The 20279-nt window shown below is 43.9% G+C and overlaps 1 protein-coding gene across 1 annotated transcript in view; it reads right to left on the bottom strand.

Annotated features, from left to right (window-relative positions):
- pard3ba (par-3 family cell polarity regulator beta a) overlaps window positions 1–18670 on the bottom strand; it is a 156996-nt gene extending 138326 nt beyond the window's left edge. The window contains exons 1-2 of the mRNA XM_061032381.1: window positions 18224–18670; window positions 10071–10172 (exon numbers count right to left, since the gene is read on the bottom strand). Of these exons, the coding sequence (XP_060888364.1) occupies window positions 10071–10172; window positions 18224–18337 (216 nt within the window). The 5' untranslated portion in view covers window positions 18338–18670. The remainder of the gene's footprint in view (window positions 1–10070; window positions 10173–18223) is intronic.
- Window positions 18671–20279: the final 1609 nt, after the last annotated feature.

Raw genomic sequence — 20279 nt, 5'->3', positions numbered from 1 at the left:
AGGCCAGCTGCTCCCTCCAACCCACCCCTCCTCTCCACCTCCTCTTCCTTCCTTCCTCCCGGGATCTGACAGAGAAATAGAAGGAGTGATTAACTCAGAGCTGGGAGGCTGGCGCCCTCTCACCTGTGGCTCTCTCTCCTCCACAGGCTGCCTCCTCCTCCTCCTCCTCCTCCTCCCTCCATCTGCCCTCCCTTGACATTTCAAACCATACGTCACCTTTTTCTTTCTGCCTCTCGCCTTCTTTTCTACAAGCGCTTGTGGAGTGATATTAACGGTGGTTTAAAGGTATAATCCGCCCTTTATAATATTATTATTATTCATTAAATCATTAATAATTCACTGCTGTTCCTCTGTAGTGATGTAAATTTATCCATCCCTGGGTCAAAAGGTTTCCACAACCTGAAACTCCCGCCTCCACAGATGCTATCTTTCAGCTCAGACTACATCTTAAGGGGTAAACATACAGGTTCATACCACAGCTGAGCTTGCCTATATATGAACCTTACATTACTCAGATCCTGTGCCTGCCGTTGCCATGGAGAGCCGACATCACACACAGCCTGAGGGTGAATCGTACAGCAAAAGCTGTCTCACCTGCAGGTTTTTTTCTCATACCCATCAACATACGTGTTCCTGCCAACACGCCTTATTAGATCGTTATTGACTTCACATCAAAGGCTGCAGGGGATTTGTGCTGCATTACATGTCTGCAAGACTCACAGGAACCAAACACCACCTGACAGCACCATCCATCCAGGTATATGGAGGTGAGGGGGCGGGAGCTGCTGCTACAGTACACGGTTACCTTTTCAGTAGAACCTGTAAATTAGAAATGTGGTGTGAAGAGCTGAACTACTCTGACAGGAAAACATTAGATACCAGTGCATTTAACTCCACTCATCACCCTTTTTTCAGCAGGTTTATATTCTCCACATAAGACTCTGTATAAAGCCTGATTCTCAGAACATGTTGCCACTGGTCGTCCATGATATTTAACCCTCTCTGAATCATGAACCATGGCTGTGATTTGAATTATAACAAATCATTCTGGGTGGCTTGTGTGTCCCGGTTTAGTCTCTCCTCTGAATCAGCGCTGGAAATCACAGAAAGTTTCGACTCAATTTTGGAAACAAATTCAGGAAGAGGCGATTTCATCTGTCAAATTTTTTTTTAAAATGTAAAAAAAACTCTTCTCTGACATTAGTACATGCCGTATTATTTGCCGATGGGGCGACGAATGATACCGATGTTCAACCGGTGCATCTTCATTACAGAGCATGAGAACAGGTGAGAAGAAAAACAACTTAAATCCATCAACACAGTGATATCCCAGATTTATTTAACGTATATGGAAGGTGTTTTTTACTGGCTCAACAGGTGATGGAAACAGAAATAAGGACGTGAAAATCCCAGAATGCTTTGGAGCAACTCTTCAAAGATCCTGACTTGAAAATGAAGCGGCAAAGTCTGGGACAAAACAAGCGAAATATGCCCACCGTGCAGGTGTTTTTGTTCTGTATATACATACAGCAAAGAGAAAAGTAAGGAATCAAATGCTGCAACGAGACACAAAACACACCCATGTGAACACGCTCTAATGCATGCTCTCTGCTTTAATGTCAACTGAAAGGGTGCAGCACTGGCATCAGAGAATTGAATGATATGAAACAACTGTTTTCGTCGAGCCACTCTCTGGTGCTTCAAACTTTATTTAAAAAGATAGATGAACCATTGTGCTTTCCAGGACTAGATTGCACATTATTGCACATCAAAAATTGTATTTTTTGTGATCAAAAACATCACTCCGTCTTTTCCATATGTCCCTCTTATATGAGAAGTAGGCTGGCTAATGATTGGAGTGGCCTATTCAGACACATTACCGCTCACTGAGCTCCATTCATTAGGCCAATCAGTTCAGTGATGAGGACGAGAGGCCGGGAAAAATGAATAACAATAACAGTGTGTGTGTGTGTGTGTGTGTGTGTGTGTGTGTGCGTGTGTGTGTGTGTGAGCATGTGCAAAACAAAGGGCCCAGATGTGGCTTTGGCTATGTGATTGCACCAGAAATCATTAAATACTTCAACCTAAATGAGTTGGATTCAGTATTACAGATACACATTTATCCTCCCGTTGCGGTGAAAGTACACACCGCTACACACCCACACACATGCCCGGGAGTGTGACTTTCTGCTGATTTGAGTTATTAGCAGTTGGAGTGGGCCGAGACTCGGGGAGCAGAGGGAAAACACACCGAGCCGTAAAACACACAAAGACACACACACACACACACACACACACACACACACACACACACACACATAGACACTTGTCTCGGGGCAATGTGATGTAGGAAAACAGATGGCGGCGAGGATGCCGAGGTCAGAGAGTAGATTTGCTGTAAACATGTTGATCTATAAGAGATCATTAGCTTGGTGTGATTAGCTCCTCTGCAGAACTCTGTGCCCAAATCACAGCTAAATGCTAAAGCTAATTCTTAAAACAAACACGAAGCAAGCTGCAGGTTTGCAACAACAACATGAGTGTCATCCATCTTTTTTTTTTTGCACCCTTTCTATTGTTGTTGTTTTTTGTTTTTTTTTACACCGGTTCACTCGACAGTCACAGATAACCAGGTCAGTCGACGTCACGATGAGTAAATACAGCATGGATCAACGGTCGCAGGTGTAGGTGTTTGTTTAAGTGCCAGAGAGAGCACACCTATGACAGTGTAGTAGTGCCTCATTATGTAACTTTTGTTAACATGGTGAAACGTTTAGAGACGGGAGTCGTCCATGACTGACACAGGAGCTCTTAGAAGTGTTGTCATGTTTAGAGTTTTTAACGCAGCAGTCGGCCGATAACAAGCTAAGCAGTGATGAAGTAGAAGGTGGTAATTAGCCCGTCATGTAAGCAGCGTAGGCAAATAAAAAGAAGCCATACAAGTTTATGCAGAGCAAATTAAGTCGCCTTCAAACGGCCACGATATGGAACAGCTCGTGCAGACGGTGTTTTGTTGAAGTTCATCCTCACTTGTTGCTGTGCGGCTTTCCGTCTCGCAGCATTAACCAGGACGTTGCCATGTTGAATGTTTCCATGCGTGCTGCTCAACACTTAAGCTGCCACATAAATGAGTTAACTCTTATTAAATGCCACCATGACTTTAACGCTACAATCCCTTTGAAATTGTCTCTCTTGCACAGCTGACGCTTCAGTGGCGACTGGATCTCGAGTGTTGATAAAATATGTGTTTGCATGATTTTGCAGGATAATGCAAATATTTTCTCAGCTGGAGATATCTTGCGGAAATCTGCTGAGCATCTTTTCGCTGGTGCGTCAGATAGACACCTGCAAAACTGGTTAACAGAAATTTAGGGATCGAGATCGAGACAAGACCAAGACCATAAACATCACTGAAGAATCATCTTCTTGTGTGCAGAAGGCGTGTGACTGGCTTAGGCCGTAACCGGGGGATAAAAATCTAACTATGAATTAGTTGTTCTTTTCCTTCTAATCACTTCAAAAGGGGTCTCGAGACGGATTTCAATTTCTACAACACTAGTAGAGTGTTCCTCATGTTTTACACAATATCTGCAGTTTGCAAAATCCCTCCTGAATCCACAATAGATTCAAAAAGCAGTTTTTCTTGCAGGAATTTATCTGAGGGTAGATCACAGTAAAAATCACACGCAAAAATAAACAAGTGTATGACATCCATGACCTTTCTAGTGTTAGATGTATAAACCTCATGAAGGTGTCTATGAGTATACATACTCACCTGACTGCATCAGAATGGTGTGAAAAGCTAACAGTCAGCCAACAGGTGAAAAGTCGACACGCAGAGTGAGAGTTAAACACTTTCTGATTTATTATGCAATGTGTTTATATCGCTATCATTATGAAATTGTTTTAAATTCTGCAGCCCTGTTAGGAATGCACTTACTGCAGCTCTGGTGAGTTTACTATTTCCTTTCATGACGTGAACTTGGCAACATCACAGCATGCATACTTGGCATTGGGGTCTAAAGGTGCAGCGCTTGGATTACACACATAATCGGAAACACAGACTGCCTCCGCCGCGTCTTCATGCCTCATCCTCTCTCGTCACACCGATTACAAACACGTGTCGTTGGAAAATGAGTCCACGGAGCGTCGCGCACCTCTGGCCTCGACACTGCTGCCCGATCGCAGCAGGCCAAGACGGGTCAGGTTGCAGCCTGACCCGTCTCACTCCATTAGGAGCTAATGGGTGGTGTGATGGTGACACAGAGGGCAACATGGAGTCTGTGTAATTAACAGGAGGAGAGGACAAGATCTGAGGCTGTGATGACCGAGCGCAGCCAACTCGAAGTCACACACAGCGGCGTGGAGAAAACTGAGACGGGCCTTATCCTGAATGAATCCCGGCCCGGTGCTTCAGTGAGCTGATAAATCACTTTGGAGAGGTGCCATTATTCAAAGTCAAAAGGTAGAGCAATGGATCATGTGAGGGAATTAAAATTCCAGAGTGCAACTTTATGAGAAAACGCGTGCAGTTAAATGAAAAGCAGACAGGCACAGCAAGACTCCTCTCTCCTTAAGCCTTCCTCCAGTTCTCTCATCATAATTACAATCAAACTGCGTGTCTGTGTGTGTGTGTGTGTGTGTGTAGGGGGTATTGTTAATTGAATATAATCAGATGAAGAGATGTCGTGGAGCTCAGATGAAGGAGGGGGGGGTTGAATCAAGGTCGAGACAGACTGATGAGATCAAATCAGCTCAAGTGACCGAATCCCGCCGGGGCGAAAACATTCAGGCGCTCGAGTCTGATCTGATCTGATCTGCAGGCGGCCGACTGACGCAGAGATAATCTCACTTTATTTAATATACTGTATGTTTACTGGAGATTTAAATGCATTAATCGATCACTGTCCACGCCTCGAGTTTATCGCGCGGCCCTTTAAAACTTCTAAGCAACAGACTCGTCCTCCTTACGTGACTTTTTAAAGCTTTCGGAGAGAAAAAAAAGACGACCTTCAACGTCCATCAAGAAAAATATAAAGTCATCAGATTCATGAGGCTCAGATCTACACTACGTTAATTCTCTAAGTTTGTAATAAATGACCAAAAAGAGTCGGATAAAATGCCTAATAAGCATTTATAAATACCAGTGTTCATCCTGAGTAATCGAATCAGAACTTCTACTTCCTTTGCATCACTCTGCAGACGATATAAGACCTTGACACCTTTGATTTTCAGGTTAATAAAAGCTTGACACCACCTTTGACTTCACCACAAATACCCTTATCACATGTTGCTGCTCTATTAGCATTTATAACATTTTCTCTGATCTCTTTCTCGATCCGTTCCGTGCATCACAGGAAGCACTCCGTGTGAGAAAAGCTGCTAAAAATAAAACCGGCCTCGCTTTGCCGTGCCATTTTCTAATCAGTGCACTTGAACCTCATGGCCCCCGTGCTCATCACTAGCCATTCAGACACTGTGCAGAGTTATGTGACTATTTAGATGCCAATCAAACGGCGGCTCGCGCTGCAGTGAATGCTAGGGAGCCGAGGTGAAGCAGCGAGATGTCACCGAGCGTCAAAGGGCTAATCAGCACGTCTGCGCCTCGCAATCATGTCCCATTCACTGAACTTTTTTCCTCCAGCGGGTTAGCACGTTTTAAGTCACGGCCTTAGTCTCACCTGTCAGAGGACGCTGACACCTGACATGTTGGAAATGAGTTCAGACTATTCAGACGATATATAATTCACACAATGACTTCTTCTGGAGCGGGTGGGAACACAATGTATAGGAGGTGCTATTTCTTTTCATCGAGAGTTTCGGGATCTGAAGATTTACTGGACTTTAAAACGACCACATTCAGTATGTTTGTGTCTGTTATGGATAAAGTTGTTGCCAAGACGATAGACTGTAAAAATAAATGGACGAAGCCTGAGTGACGGCCCCGACCTGCTACTGCAAGAAGCTCTGGAGGCTCATCGGCAGCAGCCGCCATTCTGGAAATCCCAACATTCAGATAACCTAACAACAGGCTGAGAGCTGGAGCTAAGGCGAGTTTTAGGCATCACGACAAACCGCGACAAGGTCAGTTTTTGAAGTTTTTAAAACTTTATTTGTAGCTCCTCTACTCTGCGGATCCTCTAACTCTGCTGAACTAGCGGAGGAGAAACGCAGCACTTTAATGCACATCTCTTTAATCTGCAAAGTGAAGTGTGTGAAAGTTTCCTCATGAGGTCATTACTCAAAAAGGTGTCATTTTCTCCTCGCGCGATATGGAAGATGCTCATGCCCACGGACCAACTTCAAACGCCATCACCACATTTCCACGTGACTGATTCATATTTCCAGCCTCACATCCCCGCTGTGACACGCGAGCAGAAGAGATGGATGGTGGGAGACGGCCTCGTAATCAAGTGCTGACATTTCGCGGGGAGATCAGCTGGGATCTGCAGCCGTTTCCATTTACATTGCAGCAACCAGAGGCTGCACAGGAGGCTCACGGACGCCTTGTGAGCGCGGTGATTAAAAAGAGCTAATTAAAGAGAGATGGAGGAAATCATTCCTTTTTTTTTTTTTTTCATTAAATTTCCCATGAAATTAGATTTTTCGTTTGGCTGCATGAGCTTTTTATGTGTTTTTTACCCGTCGAGAAAACAAGGTCCGTGTGGGTCCAATGAGGAGTGACAGTCCACTTATGAGGAGATGTTATGCACCCTGAGTTTAATACCCAATCTGGAGGAGATCGGCATGACAAGAGGGGACACTCACACGTGTAGAACATCCAGATATGACCGGCATTAAAGGCAAAGAAGAGGAACAATGATCAGGCCTTCAATTCAACCTGCATCTATTTGTCGCCATCTGCAGAATTGAAAAAGGGAAACTGCAGCAGTTATGCGCATTATATAAAAACAGGAGGGTTCACCTCTTCAAACTTTGGAGGACAGCTTGTATGTTAATGCCGTAATGACACAGTAATGTTTGCCTGACAGCTTCTGAGTGAGGAGAGTACTGGCCGAGGATAATGCAGGACCCCATTGGACTGTGAATGGAAAAGAACGACCTGTCTGGTGGAGGCAAATGTGGACGAGTATGTCCATGTAAAGCACTACATCTGTTAACAACTGCTTCTGAAGCGAGAGTGAGGAAGGAGACGGGGGAGAGAGGGGCCACACCAGTATGCCAGTAAGTCCTCGGAGATTTGAAAATCAGGGTGACGTCAAAGACAGAAAAGCAAAAAACTGCCCGCCTCACATCAACATCAACAAAGTATTGGGTTTCCCAACGGGTCAAAGCCTCCGACCGCCATTTCTCCGGCTGTCATCTGAGAGCTGCAGGGCATTCAGACACGCACACCGTATAATACGGCGGGAGGAAAAGGTCAAAAAGCTCCTATAGGGTATAATAGACTCAACCATGACCCGCAGGTCTATCGTCATACTGCGCTCCTTTGTGCCTGTGAGTGTGTGTACTGTGTAAATGTGGTCACACCTTTAGCCCACACCCCGCAGCCTCCTTCACATTCATCAGATTGACATTAATATTCATGAGGAGGCTGGTGGCCGGCGTCTGGAAGCTGGGGCGCTAATGAACGGAGTGTGTCTGCATGTTGCACAGATGCAGGGGGCAGAGCTGTAATCAAATCACAGCCGCCCCCTCATCTCCGCCCTCATCAGCCACCAGTGGCGCTCCTTTCCGTGCACGCTAATGCTAACATGCTACGCTACAAGCCTTGCACAGGCGGTGGGGGGGGGGGGGGGGGGGGTGGCAGAGATGTGTGTGATGAATAATGTTCATGGGCTGGACCAGATATAGAGGTGTGGACTCGCGGGTGTGGGCTAACCACTGGGAGTACAAATAGCCAACCATTATCTCTCATTAGCATCCGCGGCTAACACAGGGCCCATGCTGTGCGGCGTCGGGCCCCTCACAATGGGGCCACTCCAGTATGATTGATGGCGGAACAGCGTCGGCCACAATAACAGAACAAAAAACAAAAAAGAAAATCACTGAAGATAGAATCTGTCGGGCTGCGGTGGGGTAATAAAAACGTAGACAAACAAAAGGGAGTCAGGCTAATCAAGAACGCCAGGCACGGCTCATTAATCTGCGAGAGCCGGCAGTGTTTGGAAGCCCGGAGATAAGTCGGATGAGTGGCACGTTTTGAGGATCACGCGCACTCGTCCTATTCCGTCTGCTATCTTTTCATCAGCAGCAAAAACAAAAAGGGAGGGGAAAAAAATGAGGAGGGAGATGAAAGCAGGGAGGGGGGGCGTTTCGGAGAATTGGGAGAAAGCGGAGAAAGTGAAGACACAAAAAGGTAAATCTGACGCTTCTGTTCTAGTGAAGCTCAGCAGAGTCCGGTAATCACCAAGAAGAACCGCAGCTCCGGCGAGAAAGCCGACGACAGGGTAACTTGTTAGCAGAGGAATCTGATCAAATGCTTTAGAGTGGGGGCTCCACCATAACACAGAGAAAGCAGGTTGGGGAAGTGACTCATTAAAAACTAGGACTCGCACTATTATGCACAAATAAGACGCAGATCTCATGATTAGAATTCCATCCTCCTGGAGAATGAAGCTCTGCGTTCCTCTGTTGAAGTTTACTCATGTATTATTTTAGCTGTTCCCTTTTTCACGAAGCAGATTTCCCCAAACTTGCAGTCCTCACACGCGCGCACACACACACACACAATCGGTCACACAGTTTAAAACAACCATTGTTATTACACCGTAAAGTGACGGATGAATATTCCTTCTTTTTTTTTTCTTCCCCCCCCCATTTCATTTCCCGTCTTGCTGAGTAAGTGTTGATAATTCAGCATTCATCTGTGCTCAGGGCTTATAAATATGGATTTCAGGCAGTTTATTAGCACATCTTAAGAATGCATTACGGGAAATTAGCAAGAGGAATGAAATCTGCTCTTTATATAGAAATTGGGCCACCGCCTGTGTGTGTGTGTGTGTGTGTGTGTGTGTGTGTGTGTGTGTGTGTGTGTGTGTGTGTGTGTGTGTGTGTGTGTGTGTGTGTGTGTGTGTGTGTGTGTGTGTGTGTGAAATGCGAACGTCAACTCCCTGCCGAGTTTTGTGAAGTTACATCACTTCTGTTTGGGAGAACTTCCCTCCCCGGCTGATTTGTTTGAAATCTAAAAATTGTGTCCTTTCATGTGTCGGAGACGAGAGCGAACATGACAGGTAAATCACACAGCACCGTCGCTACACCTACTCCTCCACTTTCCTTAAAAACAAGAGTTCACTTCCTTACAAAACACACACACGGAGTGAATGAGGATGCAATTTAATCCAATCACAGTTTATTCTCCGTGGCGGCAGAAACTCTTTCTGACATATTTTGGAATTTGTTTGTTGAGACGCCTCACAGCCGATGACAAGCTAACCGAGGCTTGGATTTACAAATGCCTTCTTTATTGGACTTCCTGTCATCCTGCCACGCTGTAGACTTAACAAAGAGAGTCGAAATAAATCCCAAAACCAGACGGTGAATACGGCTCAAATCTGCTGTACTTTCACTGTGACACTGCAGGGTTGGTCATTTTCAAAAACTTGCATGATTTAGAAAGCAGCATTCCCTCAGTGCGCCGTCTACACCCACCCCCTCCCCTCTCCAGATTTTTAAACTGACAGAGCTTTTTTCAGTGTTTTCACAGGTTGTAATTACAGGGTCATTTTGTTCTCGAGTGGGGAAGACCTTTTGAGGATTATTAGGCTCCTGTAAAAACCTTCCAAACAATAAACGATGTAACACACCTGACCTAAAAAAAACAGAGCTCCTGTGTCAGCCAAAGAGTGTTTTTAAATATAAAACTGTTTTATTTATGGTTTAATTCTCTGAGGTGTTTGTTTTGCAGAGAAGGAGACCTGATAGCGCTGATAAAACGGACAAAAAGGAGACAAAATAACTCTCCGTGTAGAAGGCTGGATGGGGCAACGACAGGAAGAAAATGCGAATCTGTTACGTCGTCTAAGTTTCAGTGATAACGTGCGATTTCACTCAAGAGAAAGCGGCAAGATTCAAAGATAAAATACAGCCGGTCCAGTGATTCCACTAACCTTGTCTCTGTCTTCCACGAGGTCGCTCAGCAGGTCGTCCATGTCCAGGATCCCCCCGTCGATGTACTCCAAGTGATGGGTCTTCACTTCAGTCTCCCCATGCTGCAGGCACAAAAAATAATACTCTTACAAATGACATTTACTCACAATCCCTTATTTATATATATATATCTTTACAAACATGAACATGATTTCACGTGAAGCAAAACAATCTGCAAACATTTTAGTTAACATGTCAGGATTATTCCACTGGAATTAATATCAACATTCAAGTCCAGCATAACATCATGAAACACCGATAAGGGATCAAAATTTGGTCACATATTCAACACCAGAAAGTCCTGAAGGGTTTAATAAGAAGTCACTGTGAGCAAACCTTTGGTAGCACTGCAATGCTAACTACCAGGCCCGCCAACGCAATATCTGGGCCCCTGAAAGGCCCAGTCTGATTTGGTTTATCAATGTACAGGAGACCATGGCGACTGAAAGCGCCGACAACACAAACCAATACATTTTGATAAAACTACACAAACATAAAAAGATGAAGTCAATATTTCATGATGTTTTAAAGCAATACACCTTGATGCCTATTCACATGGATTTTCTATCCATGTGAAAAAGCTACTCCTCTTCTTTCGGCTTTTATGTTTGAAGATTTGTTGCATTAAATAGTTTTGCTCAGTCGCCATTTCAGTCCTAAAAGAACGCCATGCTTGCAGAGAGTCCGCCTGAAAGATAATCAGGTGTATGTCCAGACATAGCAGTGGGATTTGCTGTTTTGTTTTGCAGGTATACATGTGCAGAAAACTTAAATCACACCAGGTACTACTGTATAGCAGAGCATAGTTTGCGCACAAGAATGTCAGCGTGAGGTTAGGAAGAAGGGCAACTTGTTCCAGTTTCAGTCTGTGGGAAACGGTGGTTGGCACATTCCTGACTGGTTTCACTGTCACCGTGAAGACGAGAGGTCAGAGCAGACACACCCCTCAGAGCAGGAAGCGCACAGAGCCACTGACAGAAAGAACAACTTCTGACTGAGCTGCAAGCTGCAATCTGCAATCTGAAAGTGTGCTTTTCACGCATGGACAGAGAACTACTCGAACAATAGCATCTTCCTCTTTCTGCGACACAGTAAACACTCTATTTTGACGTCAGACAACAATGCTCTCTGCAAGAGTTTCAAGATAAGAATGACGATCAATTGTGTGAATGTTAAATAAATAAAATAAAAAAAAAACAGTTATTCAAGCTCCTAGATGGTTTCTCTGTTGAATAATAGTTGCTATTTTTTTTCCACATTTTCTATTAAAACTCATTTCAAGACCAAGTAGAAGAAGTTCTTTGACAGGCCTTATCGTCTCCAACACTGTGCACAGCAGAAAATGGCCCATTAGGAACAGCCCGGACCAATAAACAATCTGTCAAGAGCAGCACAGGACTACATTACCAGCTAAATTAACAGCTATAGGCTACAAGCCTAGGAGGCTGGAATGAGTTTGGCGGAGGCCCAGTGATCTGCTTGTGCTGTATCACCGAGCCCGGGTCCTCACTGTGAATGGGTTCGTTCTTGCTCCGCTGCATCTGAATGTCTGAATTGCAGCTCACACACACAAAAAAAAAAGAGGGCGTCTGCCTTTCACAATGGGCCAAGTCCATTCTCTTAAATTTAAAACAAAATGGTTGGGAGAGTCTGGGATTTCAATCACAGGAATAAAGCCCCGACCTTCCTTTCTTCAGAAGTTCCCGTTATAACCAGCGCCACAGCTAAGAGAACTAGAGCGAGGAGAGGAATCTGCGACTGCAACAAGCACAAGAAATTCACTTCACAGCACTCATTGCAAAGCTGCAAACAGACATGCAATCCAACGCTGCAGAGCCAAGAGAAGTTACACTGGAAAAACATTAAGTTGTGCTGACAATAAATATGAGTCAGGCTTTACAACAGAGGTCTTAAGATATTCCTTGAATGGCTACAACATCTGTCCATCCATTGATTTGTATAGTGCCAACTTTTTTGCCTTTCAATTAAATGTTTTGGTCATTTCAACCCAAAAAACACCATTTGCAGAAGAGTATTTGAATAGTTTGAATGGGGTGAATGGGGTGTCCTCAAGAGGACACTCGGCGAACTGCAGGATTTTGCATTTACGCATCGGCTTCATTTTTTCAGACTGTAGGGTGCAGCTTCAGCCGCGCTCATCCGCTCACTGTGCAATCTTCCTGTTTGGGGAGAGAGTTCTCTTTTTGAGTGTTGAAAAGAACATGGTTTGATTATCAAGATGGAAAAGGATGACTTAGGACAGCTGGGACTGAGTGTCAGGACAACCTTTAAAGGAAATGATTGAGATGATACTATAACTCCTTTTATTTAAACATTGGAAGTGTGTAAAAGCATCGGGTGTATAGAGCCAGCATTAAAGCTTTGTTTGGGACTAATTCAAAATACGGCTTGACCTAACTCAAACGGATTTGATGTGACATACTCTCAGGTTGAAATATGAAATATAAAACCCATAGATGTTGTTTTTCTTGACCAAATTCTAGAAAAAGAAACTGGGCAGTGCATGTTGGGATAGAGATGTCGAAACTAGCAGCTGGAGCCGAGACGTCAGGGCGAAGCATTTACACCTCGCCAGAGAAACCGGTCCAACCTGAACAAGCGCCGGCATTCCTCTCCCTGTCACAGACACTGTTTACATCCCTAAGAGTGAGTGTGTGTGTGTGTGTGTGTGTGTGTGTGTGTGTGTGTGTGTGTGACGGCAACAGCAGAGGAGAGGAAAGGAGGACGCTAATTGGCTCCTTCACGATTACATCATAAGCCCATTAAGACACACACACACTTTAAGGAAATAAGAAGCATTAGTGCACATTTCGGGGGGAGAGGATTAATTCACATAGTTGGATTAGAGCAAAAACAATGGCTGAGTGTTAATTAGGATCACCTCTGCAGGCCTCAGCACACCTGGCACACTTTAGCTTCGCTCAAGGAAACACCCTCTTCTCTGTTTCCTTGTGATGAAAAGGGAAGGATGTATGACACTTCAGACGGAAAAAAATCGATAGAGGAGGAATAAAATAAACTCCTCTGAAGTCTCTTATTGCCAATCCCTGATAATTCCCCCCTTCATATCCCTGACTCTTCACGTGAAATACCAAAAAAAAAAAAAAAAAAAAAAGGAGTCGAGAGTCAGTCAGTCATCGTGGAGGAGAATTACCGTGACAGTTAAAGAGTTAATTCACCGCAAATTACGCCGCTAAGTCCCCCACCATTTATCTCTCCTTTCCTCTCCCTCTCTGGTGAGCAAACATGACACCACTCGAGAGCGGTGAAGAAGAGCAGGGACGATTAGTGAAGCTAAACTCGCTGGTGGTGGCGGCGGCGGCGGCGGCGTTGGGGGTGCTATTTCACACTTTGATCCTCAGAAGAATGTGTAATTACACAGCTGAAGGAGGACGGCGTGGATTTAGCCGTGACAAAAACAAAATGCCTTTAATGAACGTGTCAAAGAGGAGCTGTCTTCATGTCGGAGAAAGAGAAAAGAGAGAGCTTTTTTTTTTTCCTTTCTCAAGGATGGCGACAACTTGACCTCTGCAGCCGCTGACATTAAACTGTAACAAAAGGACTAAATGACTCCTTTACTCGCTCGATTTTCACGCTTTTAACGCTACGTTTCCTGCATTTAGAAGCAGCAGCATAAAAAAGAATTAGCAATTATTAAAATCATGCTGTTTCGTAAATGTACACGAATAAAAAGACGCTTGTGAACATTTATTTGTATTTGAGTACATTTTGGCAAGGAAATGTGGACAACACTCAACCCAGATCCTATTTTTCTTACCAAAGAGTAAGGTCTTTTACCCGCTTTTTGTAAAGCGTCTCGAGATAACACTTGTTATGAATTTGGCTGACGAGATGGAGCATAAAAACGTGCAAAGAACAACATAGCAAAGGTAAAATGTGACGAGAAAATGAGTTAGTGTTTTGGTGCGGCTTAAAAGTGCAAAAAAAAAAAAAGAAAAAAAAAAAGTCTGAAAAAATCTGAAAAATAGAAACCAGAGCTCACTTAACCTCCGATCTGACACATGCAGGTTAGAAAATCTTCACTGGATGTTTCACTTGCTTGCTTTTTAGCATCTCTTTTACAAATCTGTGCAGCACAAGGACAGGGTTGCATTTCAATTTCAAGAAAGTTTTTCTTCTTGTATCTCTCGGTTACGGGGAGTTGATACAAAATCGCATATATCTGCTTTTGATGTCACGATGTCCGCCTCTGCTGCAACACTGCCCTTCAGTGGGAAGTGTTTCCCTTCAGGGACGTGTAGATGTAACAGAGTATACAATCACAGAAGTATAATGAACACTGTAAGCTCTTGACAGCCAGCCAGGATTATAACCACTGAAGAGAAGAACGAAAGCAGGGTCGAACGATTACATGTAACTTAAAAAATGTCTTTTGCATAGCTGAGTTCTGACGCACTGGACAACTCCTACGCTGCTGCTGCTGCACACACGAGAAGGAGTAGGAGGACAAAGTGCTCTCAGCGGGTTTTAGTGCGCTGTCAGGTGTCAGCGGGGAGGTGGTATAGGGGCTGTAATGTGAGCTGAACCTGCACAGACGCATACGACAGCTACAGTACCTGGCCGACTCCCCTGAGAACGCACAACACTCACAGTCTACATGCTGGTCCCGCGGGCTACAGTGACATACTCACACAGTGACTCACAAGAGCAGGGGTTAGTCTGTTCTACCTGATTAACAGTTCACAAAGAAGAGGGCCGAACTTAAGGCAAACACATCCGACTGACAGATCTTTTAACGGGCAAAAAGTCCAAACATTTCTGTTCCAAGTGTCTCAAGGATGTGAAGAGGCAGGGCAGCTCAGGAGAGTCGGGAAATGTTGGGAGGAACTATTGCATGGAGAACTTTGGCCTCTGTGGGATGTCTGATCTACCAACCGAGTTAAACCAGCGCCTCTGTTCCCTCACTTTTTATTGTTTTCTAGGGGATCACCCCTTGCCAAATTACCTGCATATAGTCCCCGCCTCTTCCAAACAAAGGAGTCCATTCAATCTTCAAAAAAATACTTAATAAAGCAGGTTTGCATCAACAATCAGGGATTTTCAAAAAGAGAAATCTGCCCTTTACTTTGGCTCAGCAACTGACTTAAATCCTTTATCTGGTTCAATAATTCACTTTCAGTTTCAACAACAGTCAGCTGGAAGTTGCAGCGTGCAGTCAGCTGGAAATGTTTGAATGTCTGCCAACACCAGGGTGCTTTCATGGACTATGATAAATTTGCATCTTAGGGGTAAACAAGGAAGTTCACGGAGGCTGATGTCGGAGAAAATTGTACCACCTAACTGAAAAAATAAGGAGCAAATATTCAAAGCTTTCCATTTACGCGTCAAATTAAAGAAAAACTGAACCAATTCTGAGTCAGGTGAAAGCTTAGATAAAAAAGCAACATCGAATCAAAAGTAGTGTTTGCTGAATCCCAAGAAAGCGACAAATGATACGAAAATGGATCGGAAATTTCATACATAACAAGCCAAGTTTTCTTTATTAGGTAATTATCTGTATGGTGGGTCGAGGTTGGGATACGATATCAAACAAATATCTCCTACAACATAAAACTTTCACACCTAAAGGTGCAAATCTTTACACAACTCCCACAATCTTGCACTTTTTTTCATCCCTTGCCACAACAGCAGCCAATCATAAAAAAAAAAAAGTGTGGAGACTATATCTTTTTTATCACGACCATGATCACACGTATTTCACATTTTACAAATGGGGCTCGTGCATAACGAGCAGGAATGTTCTGTATGCAGTTAGTCAGAGGCTTTGTTGATACTGTTTTCTCACCAGAGGAGAGGAACACATACCAAGTCACAGCTGAGATCACGTTAAAATAAACTGCTAATTAAGAAGGTCTACATGCCGTTACTGCGATGAACAGTGCAGAAGTCTGTTCTCCATGGCTTTCAAACAACACACACACACACACACACTCAGTGATTACACCCAGGTTTCTGACACTGTCCTTGCTGTCAGCAAGAGAGGAGAAGTGTGCGGTTAATGTGGGCACTAAGTGGATTCTGCTGGCAGGAGCTGGTCAGATCTATCCGGCCCTCTGTGACAGATACAGAGCCGGACTGTCCTCATCATAATCCACCTCTGTTACAAGGAGAGGCTAGAAGAAGAGTGCTGAGTCAACATCTAGGAGGGGCTCCTAATTAACATGCAACGTGAAATGCAATCAGGAGCTGGATTTATTCTGATCACACAGCAGCATTTAACCCACTTCAGCTTTGTGCACCGCAGCGTGTCTCAATGAGGATCAACAGGGAGCGCTGGGCAAAGAGGGGCATGGCAGTGGATGTCAGTGGAGCAGACAGGGGACAGCTCAGGGGAGCAAGATGAGCTCCTCTGTGTGTGTGTGTGTGTGTGTGTGTGGAAGCAATCCAACCAGCCACTAAAATCACTCCTTCCCTCCCACTGCTTCCAACGCGGCCTCTCGCATCTCCACGTGGACAGCCTGCCGCCTGGACGAGTGGGATGGACGCGTGGGAGAGTCTGAGAGGGGGACCAGCCAACCGATAAGACCCGGGACTGTCACCAATCCTAATCCCCAATCACTCACGGGACAAAGCCTCCTGTCCGTGGCGCACCTCGCCGACTGCGGCCACATTGAGGATATCAAACAGTAAACTTCCACCTGCCCGCTGAGATACCAGCACTTAAACAGGGAGCTATTGTACAGGTAGACAGCTGAGGCTGCAGCTGAAACACACATCAGCATCCTATCAGGCTAGGACAGCATGCACACACGGAGCTGCTGATTAATAAAAAGGTCACTTCGGCAGAATGATTTATGTTCAAGTGATTGCAACATCAGGGTGCAGAACACTGGGGTTTCAATCCTTGGTGTAAATGTAGGACATTAAAACTATAGAGAAAGTCACAGGTTCACAACACTCTGAAGCCAGTGGTTCCCTAAACCTTTAGAAATGAGTTTGGCATGTTCATTGCATGAAAAGAGGATGTTTTATAATGAAGCATTGTGTTTTAGTTTCTGCACTTCCCTTCAACGCGTCTACTTCTACATTTCCCAGAACCACTAACACGTCCTCTAAAAAGAGGCATGACGTCCAAACGTGTTTAGAAATAACATGTTCAGCCTGGTTCAGAAACTTAAATTGGTCTGCTTAGCTAATGTCTCGATCGGCACAGACTGTACAGGCAGTGACTTTTTTGAGAACTTTTGGATACGCTTTATTCACTTCGATTTAAAACCCGCCTCAGCTCCAGCTCTCAGCCTGTCGTTAGGTTGACTGAAAGTTAGCTGGAGACAGCATTTCCAGCATGGAGACCGCCACCGATGGGACTCCAAAGCCCCTTGCAAAAAACAGACGGATGAAGTCACTCAGGCTTCAAACATGAATATTTTCAGTCTTTGATAGGAACATGCTAAATAGTAGGATACAGAATTATTGTTCTAAGAACAAAAAGTCCACAAAGTCCCCGCTGCTCTGCATATGTATTAACAAGTTTAACATTTTAATCATAATTAATCATTGTTGAATGAGTTGTAGAAAGTAGACCAAGTATTTACAATAAGTCATTTTTTAAATATATTTAAGGTTGATGAATCATTCATTATTATTACTTCTGAGCCAAAAAAAAGTGATTACATTTCATGCTGTGAAAACCATTACAAAGGGAGGAAGAATGAAGACATTTCGACAAGAAGTTTTACCTGTTAGCTCTCAAGCTAACAGGTAAAACTAGCACCAAAATATTAATTAGCATCCAAATATTTAAGGAATTCTTTAGACTTCGACTTGCTTTCTTGACATATGGACTTTACATAAAACAATGCTAAATTTCAGTCACAGAAAACATCATTATCTCGGTGAAAGTAGGCCTATATGACTTTTTTTATTTTTTATTAATTTAGAAATTTAGCTTAAATGTAATGACGTCATACCCACATACCTGTCACGTGACCACCAGGACGTTATGGGACGTTTTTATAAAAAAAATGACTTGAATTAAAATATATGTGGCACATTTAGGTGAAAATTTGAAATGGTTAAGACAATAAAAATTACAAGTGAGAGAATAAAAAATAAGAATAAAGAGGTTTACCTGTTCAATCCTGCGGTATCTACGCGCGGCTTGCTCGATTAAATCCCGGACAGTCCATCCAGGTTTGCAGGGAACAACCACTGAAGTGTCCCCGAAGGTTACAGTAACTTTCATACTGCCTGTAAATGATAATAAAGAAAAATACAAGTGAAATTAATCCAAGTTTCGAGGGTTTCTCCTCTCCCCGGAGCGGATCCCTGAGTGGCACCTGTACGTCGAAACCGGAGCAACAGGTGTCTCAGGTCAGGATGAAATCACGGAGAAGACACTTGTCCGCTTTTCACCGAGCCAAAGCGTCGTGTAAAACCTCAAAAGACGTCATATTCTTCAATTAAAGTCAAGAAAAGTAGCGACTTAATCCGCCGAGTGAGGTTTTCAGGTCATATTGAGCCCGCGCTGATACTCCCAAAACAAAACAAACTGGCAGCAGGAACCCGGAAGAAGAAATCACAGCGCCTCCTCCTCGGTACTCCAGGAAATCACATTCCCACTGACACATCAACACTCGAGTAATGCTTTCAAATGGTCAACCTTTTCATTTATATTATTCTGTTAATTTGTCTGCTCAGGACTGTTTACAAAGTTTTCAACAGTTTTCCTAAAAAAATGTAAAAACAAATATATATAAACAAATATATATATAGCCAATATACTGTGTGTATATATTTGATGTAACTTTCTAATAACTTTCTTTTTCAATATTGTTTCTAATTACTTATATCAGGGCTGCATGGTGGTGCAGTGGTGTCGCCTCACACCAGGAGGTTCCTGGTTCAAATCCCCGTCACGCCGGGCCTCTCTGTGTGGAGGGTGCACGTTCTCCCCGTGCATGCATGCATGGTTTCTCTCCCAGCACTATGAGGGACTGAAGACATGCATTATAGGTTATATGGTGACTCTAAAAAAAAGTGTGAATGTGGATGGTTGTCTGTCTCTATATGTCAGCTGTGTGATTGACAGGTGAACAGTCCAGGGTGTACCCCACCTCTCGCCCAATGGCAGCTGCGATCAGCTCCAGCCCCCTCCGACCCCAAACAGGAAAATAGATAATGAATGCATGGATTGTTAATTTCTTAATTTCATTGTACTTAGTATCATGACAAAAGCGTTCTGTGTATTCTATTCTATATTTCAACTTTGCCTGCCAGGCCTCCCTTTTGGCAGATGGAAATATTTTCATCCAGTCACCTGTCTGCGATCACCTGGAGCCTTAGCTTTGAGCACAGCATTCACCCAGGCTCTTATAAGATAACACATGCACACATACAAAGGAAAATATAATGGCAAAAACCCCACATTTTGGCTCTGACATAACAAGATCAGAGTATTTCCCCAACTTTTAGTCGATCCTGTAAGACTCTTCTTTCATACAGAGAGTCTCACATTACTGACCTAGAATCAGTTCTTTTAGATTATATTAAAAGCCATCGAGAACGTCTAGACCGCAGCTGACCATCCGTCATGGAAAACATTGCACAGCAGTGTATCTGAATCCTTTCCTCTGTGCTGCATTTTGTGTCCACATACTCCTATTAAGTCATATTACTTATAACAGACAGAGGGACTGTGAGGTAAACTGTCCACATGCATTTGCAGAGAAATATATTAGCCTCCATTACTCTAGTCTCCCTGCACTCACACACATCACACATCACACATTCTAATTACCTCCCTGTTATTCTCTGTCATTTTATGTCATTAGGTGTGTTGTGAAATTGCTTTTATGGATATTAATGGCCCCTGACACGCTCCCGAGCCTTATTCCTGCACATTGTTTGGTGTTGCTCTCGGGAATTTCCTCCCCATCAAATCAGAAAGCCACCGCGGCAGATGGATTCATAATTGGGACAAGCAATTATTTCCGCTTTCGCCGTAAATGCCCCCTAAAAATGTCGGGGAAGCGACAATAAAAGGGCGTGACAGCCCTCTTTGGCTCCTGTTTCATCTGCGTCCTGTCATAAACAAGGTGAGCGTGGAGGTATACGAGGACGGAAAACAAACAGAGGGATGAAGAGAGAGAGAAAGAACAAGCTGATCCTTAATTAGTAAATCCTAC

This window comes from Labrus mixtus, chromosome 24 (genome assembly GCF_963584025.1).
Source record: "Labrus mixtus chromosome 24, fLabMix1.1, whole genome shotgun sequence".
In the NCBI taxonomy this organism is placed as follows: domain Eukaryota; kingdom Metazoa; phylum Chordata; class Actinopteri; order Labriformes; family Labridae; genus Labrus; species Labrus mixtus.
Note: the sequence above shows the minus strand (reverse complement) of the source record. Positions and strands in the feature narration are given on the sequence as shown.